Source organism: Budorcas taxicolor, chromosome 18, assembly GCF_023091745.1.
Source record: "Budorcas taxicolor isolate Tak-1 chromosome 18, Takin1.1, whole genome shotgun sequence".
In the NCBI taxonomy this organism is placed as follows: Eukaryota; Metazoa; Chordata; class Mammalia; order Artiodactyla; family Bovidae; genus Budorcas; species Budorcas taxicolor.
The window spans coordinates 46,108,596-46,127,227 of record NC_068927.1 but is presented as its reverse complement, the minus strand read 5'-3'; the positions used below and the strand labels follow the sequence as shown (position 1 = coordinate 46,127,227).

The 18,632-nt window shown below is 43.5% G+C and overlaps 2 protein-coding genes and 1 pseudogene across 4 annotated transcripts in view; 1 reads left to right on the top strand and 2 right to left on the bottom strand.

Annotated features, from left to right (window-relative positions):
- Positions 1-1,653: 1,653 nt before the first annotated feature.
- Positions 1,654-2,656, top strand: LOC128063482 (ornithine decarboxylase antizyme 1-like). Its single transcript, XM_052656250.1, is given in 2 exon segments — positions 1,654-1,918; positions 1,920-2,656. Coding segments are annotated over 2 exon segments (684 nt in total). The 5' UTR covers positions 1,654-1,714; the 3' UTR covers positions 2,400-2,656.
- Positions 2,657-3,608: 952 nt separating this feature from the next.
- Positions 3,609-4,679, bottom strand: LOC128063824 (T-box transcription factor T-like; annotated as a pseudogene).
- Positions 4,680-14,957: 10,278 nt separating this feature from the next.
- LSM14A (LSM14A mRNA processing body assembly factor) overlaps positions 14,958-18,632 on the bottom strand; it is a 51,052-nt gene continuing 47,377 nt past the window's right edge. The window contains exons 10-11 of one of the 3 annotated variants that reach the window (XM_052655435.1): positions 17,316-17,372; positions 14,958-16,336 (exon numbers count right to left, since the gene is read on the bottom strand). In XM_052655435.1, the coding sequence (XP_052511395.1) occupies positions 17,349-17,372 (24 nt within the window). In that variant the 3' untranslated portion in view covers positions 14,958-16,336; positions 17,316-17,348. Of the gene's footprint in view, positions 16,337-17,315; positions 17,373-18,352; positions 18,380-18,632 lie in introns of those variants that run through there. The other 2 variants (XM_052655436.1, XM_052655434.1) reach the window with 2 other exon arrangements.

Here is an 18,632-nt window from a genome sequence, read left to right as displayed (position 1 = left end):
ATCTTTAAGTCAAAAGGGTCTACATGGGAATTCCCTGGTGGTCTAGTGGTTAGGATTCAGTGCTTTCACTGCTGTGCCCTGGATTCAATCTCTGGTTGGGGTACCCCCACAAACTGTGCCCTGCACCACCTCCCCAACCCCCAAAGAGGAAAAAACACATCACCTATTATGGAAAAAACAAATCAAATTGGCATCAGACTTAGCACCGCTGCATGTTAGATGAACGGTCAGCAATTGAGCTGAGAATGATTTTTATATTTTAAAAGGTTGTTAAGTAAAAAAAGAATAAGTTGTGACAGAGATCTTACTATCTGGCCCTGCATACTTTTAAAGAAAGCTCCCTAAAGTAAGAATTCTAGCAAACAAGGAAATGTAAAACATGACATCCTAGAATCTGTGACTTTAACCCAGGAGAGCAATGAAGAGGAATCCTAGGATCCTAACTTTCCTGAAGATCTCAAAAGCAACATGTTGGAATTTTAGCAGGATGGCAAAAGATTATAGGATGATGGGCTGTGGGAAAAAAAGGAGCCTTCGTAAGCTAAATCAAATGATAGTTCAAGGTTAAGGGTTTGGGAAAACTTTATTATGTGATAAAGGCAACAAACATAAGCCAAATAGAGCATTCAGAAACTCCAGGAAAACAAAAAACTATAGGATAAATAATGATCCAAGGAAACAATGGTCTAAATGAGATTTGAAAATTGGTGAGCTCAAGAAAAAGTGGAATAGATTCCAAGCAACAGAGAATATACACCAATTGTGCAAGAGCCAATCAGAAATTCTATGGAAAAATACTGTAAACAAAACCAAAACTACAATGAAACACAAATTTCAGGATAGTGATTTCTTTTTGGATGAGGCAGAAGTGAATGGAAGAGCTTTCCTGGTGCTTCAGATGGTAAAGAATCTGCCTTCAGTGTAGCGACCAGGTTCCATCCCTGGGTTGGGAAGATCTCCTGGAGAAGGGATTGGCAGCCCACTCCAGTATTCTTGACTGGAGAATCCCATGCACAGAGGAGTTTGGCGGGCTACAGTCCATGTGTTGCAAAGACTCAGACTAGAGTGAATGGTTAACACACACACAGAGGTACACAGGGAGAGAATGGAGGAGGGGAGTGGTAATATGCACACGCAGGTTGTTGGTAGTGCTCTAATTTGGGGGTTAAGTGACAGGTTCATTTGTTCACATCGTGGGTCACATATCCTTCTGTATATATTAAATGTGAAAAAGGTAAAGGAAAAACAATCTAAAAGTTGAAAAAGGAAGGGTCCCGTCATGAAGCAAATTAAAATGTAGATGGTCTGGGCTTCCCTGGTGGCTCAGTGGTAAAGAATCAGCCTGCCAAGGCAGAAGACATGGGTGATTCCTGATCCAGGAAGATCCCACATGCCACGGAGCAACTTAGTCCATGCACCACAACTACTGAGCCACTGGGAAGTCTCCACTACCGAGCCTACACATTGCAAGTACTGAAGCCTGTGCAGCCTGCAGCCTGTGCCCTGCCACAAGAGAAGCCCGTGCACCGCCATGAAGACCAGCCCCTGCTCTCCGAAACTAGAGAAAAGCCTGCACAGGAAGCAGGACCTGGCACAGCCGAAAATAAAACTAAGCACAATTTTAAAATAATATAATATAGGCGAACGGCGAGCAGCGGCGGCGGCGCGGAGAAGCGCAGCGGAGGTTTTGCTGGTTTCGGACCCCAGCGGCCGGATGGTGAAATCCTCCCTGCAGCGGATCCTCAACAGCCACTGCTTCGCCAGAGGGAAGGAAGGGGATAAACCCAGCGCCACCGTCCACGCCACCCGCACCATGCCGCTCCTTAGCCTGCACAGCCGCGGAGGCCGCAGCAGCGAGAGTTCCAGGGTCTCCATCAGCTGCTGTAGTAACCTGGGTCCAGGGCCTCGGTGGTGCTCCTGATGTCCCTCACCCACCCCTGACGATCCCAGGTGGGCGAGGGAATAGTCAGAGGGATCACAATCTTTCAGCTAATTTATTTTACTCTGATAATCGGCTGAATGTAACAGAGGACCTAACGTCTAATAACAAGACGAGGATTTTTAATGTCCAGTCCAGGCTCACGGAGGCCAAACATATTAACTGGAGAGCGGTGCTGAGCGACAGCTGCCTCTGCATCGAGATGCCGGGCGGCGCTCTGCCCGAGGGGAGCAAGGACAGCTTCGCAGTTCTTCTTGAGTTCGCTGAAGAGCGGCTCCATGTTGACCACGTCTTCATTTGCTTCCACAAGAACCGCCATGATCGAGCCGCCTTGCTCCGTACCTTCAGCTTTTTGGGCTTTGAGATTGTGAGACCGGGGCATCCCCTTGTCCCCAAGAGACCTGATGCTTGCTTCATGGCCTACACGTTTGAGAGAGAGTCCTCGGGTGAGGAGGAGTAGTGTGACGACCCTGGGGCCCCTCGGGCCTCAGTTGCAGTCCCTTGCGTGTGTGCTCTGCGCCGTGCCTGGTGCGGGTGGTGTGATCAACTGCGCTGACCAGCGTCAGCCTGCTCACCTGCTGGTTTGTCCGCATGTTGTAATTGTGCAAATAAACGCTCACTCCAAATTAGCCGTGTATTTCTTGAAGTTTAATATTGTGTTTGTGATACTGAAGTATTTGCTTTAATTCTAAATAAAAGTTTATATTTTACTTTTTTGTTGCTAGTTTAAGATGATTCAGATTATCCTTGTACTTTGAGGAGTTTCTTATTTGAAAGCCTTTTTGGAACAGTCTTAGGTCTCTTAACTTGGAAAGATAGGTATTAATCTACCATTCTATTGCTCTCAGAAATCCAAATAAAAGTGATTATCCCTCTTAAAAAATAAAATAAAATAATATAATATAGATGATCCTAAGAAACTGATGGAAATTCAAAGGATAATCCATTTAACCTTTTTTTTTTTTTTGCATTGGTTTTATTTTACAGAAGATGCTTTCTGCTGATTGGCTAGTTTTGTCAAAAGCAAAATACGAACAGTCGTAGGTTTAACAATACAAAAGATTAGCTACATATGGTCAAATTAAACACATTCTAGAGGACAGGGCTGGACACTGTCATTTCAACTACAATCTGCTGTCCCCAATTATGATTTAATTCTCTCACAAGCTGAACTCTGACTATGATCCCTGCCACAAAAGGAATCTGAAAACTACTCGAAAGCCACAGGGAGGAGAATTAAAAGTGTGTTTTTCTTATCTCATTGGAGTATGACCGGGGGAGTTTACAAATTTTGATAAGTCAGAGTCACCTATGTGTTGTAAGCAAAACAGAGTTTCTGGATGCTAGCAAGTCACTGCTACTGTGAATCCTGGTGAGTGAGGCCACCTGCGTCGCTTTCACACCGGAATTCACCTCAGCACATAAAGGACCCAGGACAGCACTGCAGCCACCGAGGATGAAGTAAGGTAAATAGCAGAATATGTAGCTTCCTCTTATTTAAAGGGAGGGTTAACAGGCCTCGTTTCCTTCCCTCGCCCCGTGAGACTGCCAACCAAATGAACACTTGCTGCCACAGCAGAGTCATTGCGTCCTTTAAGACACAGGCTCTGGTTCACATCGACGGAGGCAACACGGGCATCCACAAGGCCAGGAGGCGGGCTGGGGGATCCTACCGGCTGTCGGCAATGTCTTTGGCTGTGGCAGCCCCTTCGTGGGGACCCCGAGGAGGAGGGTGCCGGGACCACTGGGCACTCTGCCACCTGGGCGCCCAGGGTGACCATGCCGTTGTTCACAGACCACAGGCTGGCGTACTGGCTGGAGCCCATAGGAGGACCAGCATTGGGGCCCATGGGGAGCATGCTGGTGTGGGCAGGCATTCCAAGGCTGGACAGTTGTCATGGGTTGGAGTATGGACATGCAGATGAATTGTCAGAAAGGGTTCGAGAATTGTTCTGCTGCATAAGGGCTGGGGTAGGGGTCTCCTGGATGGTGTCTCCTCAGGGCCAGGTACCTTTCACAGCCGTGCGTGGAAGCCTGTGAGAGGAGGGCGCTGAACTGAGGGTGGGGGCGGCAGGTGACACAGGGTGCTGATTCCAGGAATCAGCCAGCATTCAGATGGCTGCTGGCTCCAGGTTTTTCCATCGTATCTTTGTGATCGCTTCTTTCCTTTGCATCAAGGAAAGCATTTGCAAATGGACTGTATTAAATTTTAAGAGCTGCTAGCTCCTCATTTTGGTAAGTGCTCACTGCCATGAACTGGGTGTCCTGGGAAGCAATGTTTAACATGATCTAGTCCCCTCCATTGAGCTTGTTGGTGAGCTTGACTTTGCTGAAGGAGACAGGCACCTTCAACCAGTGTGCTCCGAAGGTGGGCAAGTCAGGGTGGATGTAGACTCAGCTGGGCGTCTGCGGCTCAGGCTTGCCCCCTGGTACCCACTCTTGGTTCAGGTACTTCAGGCGGTTGGAAGTCCAGCAGGAAGGAGTACACGGCATTGGGGTCCAGGCGGGACACGTTCACCTTCGGTACCGGGAACACCCTCCTGCCGCTCGTGGTCACCGTCATCTCGTTGGTGAGGTCCTTGAAGCGCAGCCCCAGCTAGCTCTCGTCTAGGCCCGGGCGCAGCTCGCGCTCCCTGGGGCCGCCTTCTCGCTGCCTGCCTGCTACTCGCCCTCTACAGCTCAGCAGACGGTCCGCGGGGTACTGCAGGCTCTTCCCCGCTCTCGGTGTGGGGGAGCTCATCCTCTTACCTGCCCCCTCCCCACCGCCCCCCAAGCCCTGACTTGGCTACTCGAGAGGAGAGCCACCTTCACCTCAGTAGGCGGCTGCTCTTTCAACAAGAGGGGCCTCCCGGGTCCCAGACCCGGGTGGATGGCGAGGAGAGAGATCTGGGGAGGAGGAGGGGCGGTAGCAAGGGACGCGGTGGGGAAGAAGGTTATTCCACTTGAACTGCCGACAAAGGGACAAAGGTCCGAGTGGTCATGGTGAAAGTGAAAGTGACTCAGTCGTGTCCGACTTTTTGCAACCCCATGAACTATACAGTCCATGGAATTCTCCAGGCAAAAATACAGGAGTGGGTAGCCTTTCCCTTTTCCAGGGAATCTTCCCAACCCAGGGATCGAACCCAGGTCTCCCACATTGCAGGCAGATTCTTTACCAGCTGAGCCACAAGGGAAGCCCATATAAAGTAATACACATCCTGAAAAACCAGCTGAATGTAAATTGCTATAATTTCTATCAAAAAGAACACGGGAATATTAGAATTATGAAGTCATGTTTCCCATTATCCAGAAGCTCAGTTATTAATCTTACAGATACATTCACCTATTTGTTAAATGACTCATTCCAACACTATTTGGACTAGCAAAACTTGGAAACAACCTGGTTGCAAGTGAAGACGGCAACTTGAAGATCTGGGTGACACTGAGAAAAAGGAAGCAGACTGCAACTGGAACTCTGTTTAAGTTATTTTTGAACTGTTTGAATACATACATTAAAGCCTCAGCTGGGGGCTTTCCTGGTGGTCCATGGGTTAAGACTTCACCTTCCAATGCAGGGGGTGTGGGTTTGATCCCTGGTTGGGGAGCTAAGATGCCACATAAAAAACCATGACAAAAAAAATCCATAATATAAAAAAAAAGATAGAAGCAATATTGTGAAACCTCCGCCAGAGGAACAGTCCACTGAGGAGACCAAACAGGTCCCCAAACTACAGATCTCTGCCGCTGGAAATCTAGGCCACATGTTCCAACTGTCAGAGGGCAGGGAGAACCACTCTGGGTTACTGTGCTGGTTTCCTAACTGGCCTTCCTACTAATTTATTCTCAACATAGCAGTCAGATTTTTTTAAAAAATTTATTTATTTAAAATCCAAAGACATACACATGGACGAGATTCACTGACCATTGTAGTAGAAGTGCTTTTTATTTTTTTGGCCACAACACATGGCTTGTGGGATCTTAGTTGCCCAAGGAACCCAGGCCCCCAGCACCGAAAGTGCTGACTCCTAACCATTGGACCTCCAGGGAATTTCCCAATTCTTTTTAAATGTAAGTCAGATTGTCACTCTTCTTTCTATTCAAAACCTTACAATTGCTTCCCATCTGGGAACAAACGCCAATGATTAGAGTGGACTCCACTATTCCTTCCCTATCAAGACTCCACTGACTCTAACCTCATAACCCAAAAGCTTCTCCTCCCTTACTCTGTGCTGCGATGTGTGTAGTCACTCAGTCGTGTCCAACTCTTTTCCACCCCATGGACTGTAGCCCGCCAGGCTCCTCTGTCCATGGGGCTTCTCCAGGCAAGAATACTGGAGTGGGTTGCCATGCCCTCCTCTAGGGGATCTTCCCAACCCAGGGATCAAACCCAGGCCTCCTGCATTGCAGGAGGATTCTTTACCATCTGAGTCACCAGGGAAGCCCATGAATACTGGGGTGGGTAACCTATCCCTTCTCCAGGGGATCTTCCCGACCCAGGAATTGAACCCGGATCTCCTGCAACACAGGAGGATTCTTTACCAGCTGAGCTACCAGGGAAGCCCCTCCCTCACTCTACTCCAGCCATAATAGGTTCACTCCTGCTTCAGGGTCTTTGTAGCTAACATCTCCTCTGCTTGAACATCCAATCAGTTTCTTGAGTCATTTATCAAATGTCAGGTTCTCCAACCTATTTTAAATTGAAGCAGCAATCCCCCCTCACACCTATACACCCTATGTTGTCCTCCTTTCGTGGTTTTTTTCCTCCATAGAGTTTCAGCATCTTTTTGGTCATGCCATGTGGTTTTCAGGATTCTGGTCATTGGCCAAGGATTGAAGCTGGGCCCCTGAAGTGAAAGCATGCTGAGTCCTAACCACTAGACCACCAGGAAATTTTCCCTTAAGCATCTTCTTAACAGACTACAAATTTAATTATTTGTCTGTCTCCTCCCAGAACACAAGCTCCAAGAAGGGCTGATTTTATTTTGTTCACTGTTGCTTACCCTGCCAATGAACTGTACCTCTTGCATATAAAGGCTTGGTAAAGATTTGTTGAATAGCTTTCTGTTTTCCACAGAAAACCAGTAAAACAAACCAAAAGACTAGGTGGGAAGGGATGACAGTATGACTGAGGGCTTTCTTTAAAAGCCTTCTGAGGCATTTAAATTAAAACACATGTCTACACATATCTCTTATCAACAGAACACATTTAAAAAATAGGAGACATTAGATGTATTTAAGAAGTAGAATGGATAGAACTTGCTAACAGGTGGGAAGCTGGTGTGAAACTGAAGGAAATGGAGTGTCAAAGGTGACTTTCACATTCGCAGCACAGTCGGGTTAGCGGATGGTATTGCTGCCTACTAGACCAAGAACTCTGGAAGAAAAGCAGAGGGAATGGGAATTTCCTGTGGTCCAGTGGTCAAGACTCAGTGGTGTCAATGCTGAAGGCTCAGGGAACTACTACCCCAAAAGCTGAGTGGCCAGCCAAAAAGGAAAAAAGGAAAAAAATCCATCGCTTTAGTTTGGGGAACATTATATTCGAGAGGCTACTACTACTACTACTACTACTAAGTCACTTCAGTCGTGTCCAACTCTGTGCGACCCCATAGACAGCAGCCCACCAGGCTCCCCCGTCCCTGGGATTCTCCAGGCAAGAACACTGGAGTGGGCTGCCATTTCCTTCTCCAATGCATGAAAGTGAAAAGTGAAAGTGAAGTCGCTCAGTCGTAGCCGACCCTCAGCGACCCCATGGACTGCAGCCTTCTTCTAGGCTCCTCCGTCCATGGGATTTTCCAGGCAAGAGTACTGGAGTGGGATGCCATTGCCTTCTCCACGAGAGGCTACTATAAAACCTTTAATAACAAAAACAGGAAGTGAGACTCAGGGATGCCCCTGGTGGTCCAGTGGTTAGGACTCAGCACTTTCACTGTGGTGCCCTGGGTTCAATCCCTGGTTGGGGAACTAAGATTCTGCAAGTGGTGCAGCCAACCAAAAAAAAAAGGTGGGGGGGGGGGGGTCAGATCCAGACTTAGAAAAGATCTGTGCTAAATAAGTGAACATGAGAATAACTCCATATAGATAAGCGCTCCCCCAACCCTCCAGCCAAAAAACAAGTGACCTTAGCTAGCAGGATCACAAAGGTGGTTTTCCCAGAGTGAGGCTTTTCCGGATGTGCTGCTCCTGTGATTTCCCCAAATGCGGGAAAGTCCACTGAATAATTTGTGGTAGTATGTGTATGTGTTGGGGGGAAGACAGGGAGTGGCAGGGAGAATAGAAACAAAGCTAAAGTCGAACCCTGAGGAACACTATTATTTCAAAATGGGGTGACTGTAGAATCAGAATTAGGCAGACTGAGGAGCAGCAGCTAGAGGGGCGGAAAGAAAACCCGGTGAGTATGGCAGCCAGGAAGACAAGAGTATTTTCAGAAGAAAGAGGTGGACGGTATGGAACGGTTCTGGAAAGCAAGTAAGAGAGGAAAACCTCGAAAGGCTCACTGGAGATCATTAGTGACCTTACCAAGAACTGTTTTAGTGGTGCACCGGAGTGGAACAAGGTGGGTTAAGAAGTGAAAGGGAGATGAGGTGTCAAGACAGTTAAGCGCTCTAAGTAGAACTGGTAGGATGTAGGATTCAAGGATAATTTTCTTAACAAAGAAGCTTGTAACATAAATGCTACAGTTACTATATGTATACTTTGTTTTATTGTTTTGCAGATATTGCCTTTTCTACAAATTGAAAGTTCTGTGGCAATCCTGCACCTAGAGAATTTATCAGGGCCATTTTTCCAACTATTTTAAAAATAAAGGTAATGTACATTGTTTTTTAGGCACAATGCTATTACCGCACGTTTCATAGACAAAAGTACAGTGTAAATCTAACTTTATATATACTAGGAAAGAACAAATATTTGTCTGTCTCACTTTATTATAATATTTGCTTTACTGGGGTGTCCATCTGAACCCATATCTCCATTATGCCTGTATATAGAATAGGGCTTCCCTGGTGGCTCAGACGGTCTACAATGCTCTGTCTACAATGCGGGAGACCCGGGTTCGATCCCTGGGTCGGGAAGATCTGCTGGAGAAGGAAATGGCAGTCCACTCCAGTACTATTGCCTGGAAAATCCCATGGACAGAGGAGCCTGGTAGGCTACAGTCCATGGGGTCGCGAAGAGTCGGACACGACTGAGCGACTTCACTTACTTATGCCATATAATATGCTGGCATAATTATTAAATGTGAATGGGAAGGATCCTTAAGGAAGAAGTTGAATACAGGCAGAGAGGTAACTCAATAATATTAAGTCTGGGAATGGGAATGGTGGGAGTTAGGGAGACAGAACATGAGCAGTTTTTTGATCCATGGTCTTTTCTGTTTTTACAGGACAACCAGGATAAGGCTGGGTGCACATGAGCTTAGCATATAGTATGGTTTAAGTGCCTGAGGCAGTTTCCTTCCAGTGTCTTCTAGTTTTTCGAAATGCATAACAGGGCCGTTTGCTGACTAGAGAGGTGATTGCAGAGTAGCAGTATGTTTTACTGGCAGTGTTAAGGGCCCAGGAGAGAGCAGTCAGGTTTATAGTGGTACTAACACATTCACCTGCGATTCTCTTCCACAGGACACAACCGTCTGAGTGAATACTGACCATGTGAGCGGGTGGCTGTTTTCGGGGTTGAAGTTTCTCTAGGCAAGAACACAGAAAGTTCAGAAGAGCACAAGGGTTTAAGGTTTTTAAGAGAATGATGGTTCAAGGAGTCTAGGCTAGATGGAAATGGGAAACGGGAAAGCAAAAGATGGAAGCAAGGTAGAAAGATTCCGGACCTGGAGGTCTGCACCAATCAAGCTGAAAGCAGTTACTGAGCAAAGGAGTGGTTAGGTCACTCTGTGTGTAATTATTATTTCTTGAGCAAGTCATTTGGAAGAGCCAAGTGTGAGGTGTCTAAATCCATGATTCAGAGATTGATGCAGTTGAGGCTGATGGACAAGGTCCAGGTGTGTGTACAGGTTTCGATGGGAGGAGATGAGAAGAAAAGGTCACGGGATAAGGAACAGGAACTAGGGTGTGGGGTGGCTCCACAAGAATTAACACAGCAAGGCTGACTACTTTCCTTTATAAAGACGGCTTATAAGTTCGGCCCTGGCTGACACTTGGAAACTTAGGATTTGAGGAGGGTTTCCATCGTTCCCAACACTTAAGATAAGAGTGGCTCAAGATGCCTAAACTGTTTGCACAATCAAGGTGGTTTACTTATGCTTTCGAGTCTTGGATTTTAGTATGTGCCACACGGAAGGTGCCTACATAACCAGACCCCAGTCAAAACCCTGGGCCCTCAGTTGCTGAGGGGGTTTCCTTGATAAAAAAACATTCCATCCAGGTTGGAACAATTTGTTGCTTGGGGAACCAAGTATTGATACATCCTTTGTGACACCCTCTGAAAGCCTGAGCCTGGTTTGCTCTAGACTTTGCCCACGTAACTTTTCCTTAATTTTGCGTTGCACCTTTTTAATTTTGCCCTAAGAATGACAGTCCTTGAGGATGATGATCCTGGGGACTCCCAACATAGATGGGTAAACCACACAGATGAATTCACTTGGAAGGATCAAGTGTAGAGGAAGAGAAAGACAGGAATAATTTTTTTTTTTTAAGACAGTAGTTATCAGGTAACCAGGAGAGTGAGAGGATCACATAAACCTCAACAGATTAAGTAGGGGTTTTGCCAGGAAGGGAGGGAGGAAGGACATGGAGCCCACGTCCTGAACATTGGTTTGCAGGGCAAGGAATACTCTGGTGCTGCCACTGGGAAGGGTGGTGGGTAGAGCAGTGTCCTTGGGGAACAAAGGCTAGGCCGGTAGAGGAGGAGTAACCCTGCATCTGCTCTAATGGACACACCTATGTCTACAACTGCAGCATACCAGGGTTTCTGGTACTTTATTCTTAAGTTACAAACAGGAGGGCACTTGTGGAGCGGCACCATAGCTGGGCACTACTATCCTTCACAGCAGTCCAAGTCCTTAAGTGGTGTAAGTCAGTGTTCCTCTCACCCACTCCAACTTCAGCTTCTCTTGAGGAGGAAAAAAACAGTGCCAGCATGATTTTAACATCCAAAAGCTAGAAATGACCCAAATATGGTATCAACAGTAGAATGGATAAAACCATTGTGCTGTAACACAATGGAATATTATATTGCAACGAAAATGAAGAGTGCACAGCCAAACACAACCTGGATGAATGTCACAAATACAATGTTGAGCTAAGGACAAGAGTATATACTGTATAATTCCATTTTTATAAATAACAGGCACAAGCAAAAGCAATCTATGTTGTTAAAATTTAGGTTAGTGGTTACCCTTGAGGGGGTGGGAGCTACTGGAAGGGAGTTGTAATGCGCTTCTGGGTAGTGTTTACATAGGTAATTATGACATGTGTACTTGTCTGTGTACATACCATACTTTAAAACAAAGCAGTGCTACCTAATACACTACGTTAAAAAAAACAAGTATCACAATAGTATGTATACTATGAGTCTATTTTTGCTGAGAAGTACATGCCCGTGTAGAACAATGCCGCCTGGAATATATAGCCAAATAGTGTTATCAACTCTATTGACTCTATCAACTCTATCAACTCTATTGACTCTTCAGTGTCAGCACTGAATGGTGGAACTGTAGATTTTCTTTCTTATCTTTCTATAAACCATCTTCCATACGCCCCACATCCTTTTTACAATGTATTACTTTTACAAAAATGAAACACCTCATTCCTTTGTAGACTGCAATCTGCAAAGCTCCAATACCATTTGGGGACAAAGAAATGCTATTAACTTAAACAACACTGGGGAATGAAGTAAGGGATAACTGCCACCCAACTAACCCATTAAAATTTTTTTTTCAAAACAATTTCAGCACAAGCAAAATCCTGGACTGCAATGCAGGGATTTGCATTCTCATCAACAATCCTGTGTAGGGCTAGCTCCGGAGGATTATCAGGATTAAATGAGAACCAGGATTACAGAAGCGCACTCGACATCCAGTAAACATGTTCCTGTCCTCTGTCCTGCAGTGACTGTAAATCATTCATTGGACTTCATTTCAATCTCGCCTGGGCCTCGGCTTCTCCCACTTCCTCAAGCTGGAATTCTCTCTGCCCTTCCACTCCCAAACTGCTCAAGTCTGGAGGCGAACGCAAGACTTTCTGGGTCATGAGCTCCTTGCTGGCCGCTCTCAGTTGTTTCTGTGTGCCTAGACTATGAGTCACTCTAAGAAAGCCTTATTATTGAACTGAAATGTGCTTTGGCATCACAGGGCTGCTTTCTTTACAAACCACAATATGCACACCAGTGTGTTCAGGTTGATTTGGTTTACGAGCTAAACCTGAAAACATTTTCATCAGTCAGCCAAATGTGTTAAATATGAACCAAGCTGGAATTTAAAGAACACCCATATCACTGGCTCATAGCTCAGCACCATCATGGAGAACAGAAACCACATTAGATTCGTAGTCTCACTACATGCTCTTGGGGTCAGATTTATGAATGTCTCAAAACCCACAAACTTGCTTTTACCAACCCTGGCCCTGAAAAACAGGATACAAACCTCTGCATCACTCCTCCTCAGGAGGCTGGGAAGCCCCAAGAGCAGGGCCTTGGTCCTCCATCTGTAGCTTCCCAGTGTACACAGGAGCTGACCGACTGGTGGCTGCTGGTCTGCGAGACTGCCACTCAGAGGTACACTCTCCTTTGGGTCTCTTGCCTGACTAGCTCCTAGGCCAAGTTGTCCCAGTGTCTATCCTGGGAGAAGCTAGGGCAGCCTGCTCTGTGCAAAGCCCCATTGGCACACCCAGATTCAGAGATTAATGGTGCTACTTTACTTCCCTAAGTTGGATTCTCATTGTATTAATACCTGTCATCTTCTAAAATCAGTCAAAACAGGTAAATTAAGCAAATTCGTGACATCTGAGCTCCTCTAAAAGTTCACTCACATTCATTACTTTATACTGTGACACTCTCTCCACTGTCACAGTTTAAACCAGCTTACAGTCTCCAAACTAACAGGGCAGGGAGATCCCGCAACACTGAATCCAGACACGATTAGACAGATGTGAGCTGCAACCTCAGGGTTTTGCGCAAAGAGCAGCTTTTCTTTCAGTTGGACAATCCATGGAGACAGGGACGAAAGCCATGTAAAACTGACACACAGGAACACCACCACACACTCATTTCCTACATGCTGGGAACTGAGCCTCAGTACTCAAAGCAGCTGAACAATGGAGGAAACAAGTCTCCATCTTTCTGTTTCCCTCTAGATTCTGTCCTGCAGACACGCACCCCCTCTACCACTTAGTTCCTTCCCATTCTTCAGGATGGAGCCACAATTTAGATATACTGAATCTGGAACAATAGAGAAATTAAAAAAAAAAAAAGTTCTATGTGGAAACCTCACCAAGGCCCCTAACATGGAGGGGGCTAGATGAGCCAGCTGCGATGTTTTAAAATTGGCTTTCTAAACCTGGCTCATCAGAAGTACCATGGGATTTAAGGTTGCCAGTTTTCACAGCAGAACTTTACAATCAGACACGCTAAGTGTGGGGCATGGGAATTTGTACTTTAAAAAATGCTCCTCAGCTGATTCTGGTAAGTGATTTATGAACAACTGATGGAGAACAGGATGAATTGGTAATTCCTATGTGATAATCAGTTTCCAACATGCCGACAGTATTCCTGGAAGTAAGGTTCTTTTCCTTTCACATACCATATAGCTTCTTGAGTAAAGTTTTTTTTTTTTTTAAATCCTGGGGGCAGGGGGATTCCCCACTCATCGCCTTTCCATGCAGAGGGACTTTAGTATTCCTCTAAATGGAAGGGACACTGCTGCACTTTGGACTGGATAATTAAGGGGCACTGTTCAGCAGAGCACAGGACATTTAGCATCCTGGCCCTTACTCTTTAAATGTCAGTGGTGTCTCAAATCATTCAAATCATTGTGATAACCAGAACATCTGCTTTCACATTTCTAAATGTTCCCCAATGTCAGATCACCCCTGATTTAAGAGCCAGTGAGCTGAAAGAACATTCCTGACCTCTCTTGCTAGCCCTCACACCAAGTTGTGCTTTTGGAGGGAGAAATGGTCTCTCCAAAGACAAGTTTGGAGGAATCAGCCCTCCCCTTTTCCCTCTTTTGCACCTGCCTGTCTGTAGAGCATGCATTCTAGCCTGAGGTTGCCAGTTTGGCCTGTATCTGGCTGGCTTAATCTCCTCATGTCATGGATTGTAACTAAGAAGCTGGCTGCATGCTAGGAGCGGGGAGAAAGGGTTTCTAGCTTTACCTAAACACCTACAACAATATATAAATCCTAGGAAAAGAGAAATTAATTTTGCTAATTTTAAGGAATATAAACCCTTACGTATTAAAGAGCCCTTGTACTGTATTTCTTTCTATTGTAAGGAGAATATTAGTGTTTAAAGAGAAAGAACTTTGACGAACATTTTTTATTGAATCATTTTATTCTGTCTCAGAATAAAAATCTGCTTTAATATTGTAAGGTGCACTGCAGGTATGTCATGCTGCCAGTTACTGGGGTACCAAATGCCCTAGTCAATGACCCAGAGGGCTTGGAAAAATGCATGAATTCATACTTTCAGAGCATGTAGAATTGGTATTTACAGTTTTTCTTTTTTCTTCAAAGTAGCCCAGGATATCTCCAACAGTCTACACAGGTATTGTCATAGCACTTGATGTTCCGAATGTCTCAGAAATGTGTTCACTATCATGATTTGTGGGTCCTCCAAAAGATTTTGTCGTTAACATGCAAGCAAACAGTATTAAACAATATCATCTAAACTATGGCTGCCAAGTACTGGACCTCAATACTGAAACTGAATTACAAAACATTTTCTTGTAGAGCCATACAAAAGATATAAAATTAAAATTAAAAATATCAACCACCTTTAAATATTTCAATTCTCCTACAGTGCAGTTTTTTGTATCTTTACCACTACTGATTATTTTAAGGAGAAAGTAAACAAAAATCAAAATAGATAAAAATGTTTAAATCTTTGGATCCCTTTATTCCATGGCCTTCATAAAAACACAAAAGTGGCCAGATTCCACCCCCCCCCCACCACTATAGCTTAAAATAGCAAAAAGATTCACTAATAATTTATCATAAGCAAAGAACTCTATACTGAGTCATCTGTGGGTCATAGGCCTAAGGACCAGTGTTATGGTATTTCATAGGTTGCCAAAATAATTTCTAACACTCTGAATCCTCTTGAAATATAATGGAATGAGTCAAGGTATCACAACAAAATTCCAGGCATATCAGGAAGAACAGGTTAACTGACACCTAGTTTTATTGTCTTAAAAAAGGGGGGATACTTATTTGAAAATACAGCTAATACATTCTTATCTATGATTATTTACACTTGTATACTGAAAATATCTAGTATTTGGATAAATCCTGTGATATGCCATTTGCTACAAAATAAAGTTCTTACAACAAACATGAGTAATTTATCCTTTTTAGATAATGAATGTATCAAATCTTCGTTTATGTTCCAAACATTAAAAAAAAAAAGTCAAATCAACAATCTTAAGCCTGAAAAGCTACGAAAAAAAGACCCACCCACAGTTCTTCTTCTCAACACATCAACTTCTGCAAGGACACAGTATGTTTGCTGACTTTAAAATGTTTATTCTTTAAAAAATTAGTTGCTTTTTATACAGCTATACAAAGTTCTTAATGTTTCTTTGGCAATGGAATATAATGGAATTTTACAACTATATAAAAAAGTTACCTTTGCCTAAGAAACAGTATTTACTGTGTGTACATAGTTGACTGACAAAATTCTCTACCATCCAGCACCCTAATTAATTGACGAAATAAGCTATCTCAAAAAGGATATTACAGGATTTCCAAAAAAGAAAGAAAGAAAAAAAGAAAAAAGGAAAGAAGATATAGACAGACAGACAGACAGACACACACATACACACACACACACCCTTCTGTGGCTCAAAACACAGTATCACGGCCCTATCTGCAGGTAACTTGCAGGAATTGCCAAATACAATTTAGTGATAAGAAAAATCATTTCAGTGATGAAAAAATACTTATAAGTTTCACTGGAGTACTGCTTTAGTTTAACTATACATAAGAAATTACTTAACCTTCTGCTATTCCAAATATAATTAATGCTCATTTTTTAAGATGAGCCTTCCCCCCCACCCCCAAAAGTAACTGCATTGTATCTGAAATTAAGCAGAAAAACAAACAAACAAAATCCCAGTGCTGGTGACAAATATACAGCAAAGTCACGTCTTCATTCTTCCAAAGACTGAGACCAATTCTCAGGACCACGAAGAACTAGGAACCCATCTATTTCCAAAGACTTGTTTGTAGACTATGCAGCAACTTTGTTGTCTTTCTAAACAGGAAAAAAAAAATTAGTTGTTTCAAACTACTGGGGTTTATTAATAAGTATTTCTAATTTGCTTAAGTATATTTTTTATTACCTTTAAATTCACCCTCCTCTTAACTTTCACATATCAATTTGTTTCACTGACTTCCAGGAAACACTTTTTATACCTTACACACTCAGCAGTAGCTCATTATTGTAACTGTATTTTCCAGATAATAGAGGTTAAAGCAGTGGCAAGAAGGCTCCCCAGTTAAAACAGAGGTATGCCCTACTACCTTTGGTGCTGTCCTAATAATTTCAAAAAATAATTAAGCCTTGAACATAGTGATCAAACTCATCAAATACCACTGACAACATATATTGGAAGATTAATAAAATCCTTAAGTCTCTGATATCTTTACTAAGCAATAAAATATCAGGTGGCAAAATAACATTTCTCTTCAAAGTTTCATGCCAGGAGAAAGCAATGATATGAAAAGTTCATTTTAAAAGGACAACTTTTATGAAAATATGAAATATATATGAAATATTAAATATGATTAAAATAAATATTAAATATGATTTTAAATAGGAAATCAAGTTATGAAAACCAGAGCACTGTTTGTGAATTAAGAAAAAAAAAAAAAAACTAACCAGGGAGAAGAAAGCAATAAAAATCTCAAGGAGCCTCTAGTTTTCCAGTGAGATTAATTCTAAACCAAAGGCCTGTACACAGAGCCAAGTGAAGGGCTTCTCTTTTCCTCAGGAATAGCTGCTACCACATGCCTGATTTTTACTGCCGATTCTTACCCTGACTGTTAGAAACACATACTTTGTGAAAAACTTTATCTGCATATACAAAAATCATTTGTACAGTGTTATTAAGTTAGAATACAAACGGCATGGCATTAGTTGATGTAGAAAGCAAGCTGCTGAAGACGATCCTGTTGTCCCCACCAAGGCCAAATTTCACATGCCCCCATTTTTTTTTTTTTTTTTTTTTTACCTTTCAGAAAGCTGTATGATCAATCCAGACCTTTTAGGGTTGAAATGCTGTGGTCTTCTGAAAGGTTAAAAAAAAAAAAACAAAGAAAGCAAGAAAGAGAAGAAAAAAAAGAGGGAGGGAGAAGGCAGAAGGAGGGGGAGACAGAGAGGTAGCAGGAAGGAAAGGAGAAAATAAAAGGGGCAAGGGAGAGAGAAAGTACTATGCTGAGTCATTTCAGATACTTGTCTCTGGACCCTCTGTGAAGAACATAAGACTCAAGTGGAAGGCAACCTATCTCACCCACCATGGCAGCTCAACCTCCCTAGCAGCAGCATATAAAATAATAGTGGGCTACTCTCTCATTATGCCCAGCTTCATCTTCCATTCCCAAAAAATAAAGAAAAGAAAAAGCACTATAGGACCAAACTCACCAGAAGTTTATGTTTCTAACACTATCCTTAAGGAAAACTCAGAAGTCAACGAGTGAATTTTGGCTTGCTTAGCTTGCATTTAGATCAAGGAAGTTAACTCCTCTGGGTTACTGGCTTCCTAACTATCTACTGGGAGGAGGGTGGGAGAGAGGTTCTAGTTTGACTGATATTTCTGAGGAATCCTTAAAAAACAAAAAACCTATGATTCCATCTTTACCCATGTTTGCATTAAACAACCAGACCTACTTGTAATGTTTATGTCAGTGAAGCATAAAGAGAAAAGCTAACCCATTACATGAAGGCTGCTGCAAATGTCACTGCACTTCATCTCTGAGAAGTACTAGATGTTTCAGAACAAGTTTAATCCTCTGAAGATAAATCTCCTTTATGTAATACTGATCTCTCACTATTTCCACTTTTAAAGGTGCCAGATGGTATGATTTGGAATGAATACGCTGCTGAGAAGGTCTAGGATCTACTGGTAGACAGAAGAAGGATCATTTAACTTTGGAACAATCAATCAATGGGAACCCACAATGACGGACCTTCAGCCTCACTGAAAGCTGGTGTAACTTATTCCTAATCAAGGAATCACGCTAATCACGCTAAGTACTTACTTCAAGCTCACTATGGCTCCACGCTGGCATAGGTGTTCTGGTGGAAAGAAAAGTAAAATACATATTCACTAATGCCAAGAGGTCCCATCTACCTGGTGATGCAGAACAAAACAAAACACCTGAAACAGGGAATATGGGTATACATAAAATGTGTGGTGATGAAAGCAGATGCCACAGGAGGTCAGAAAAGAAAGAAATCAGAGGTGGAGGGGAGAGAAATTTCTAGGGAGACAGCAAACCTTGGGCAAGCCTGAAAAGAAACCCTTGACTTTCAGCTATGTCTGTCTTTC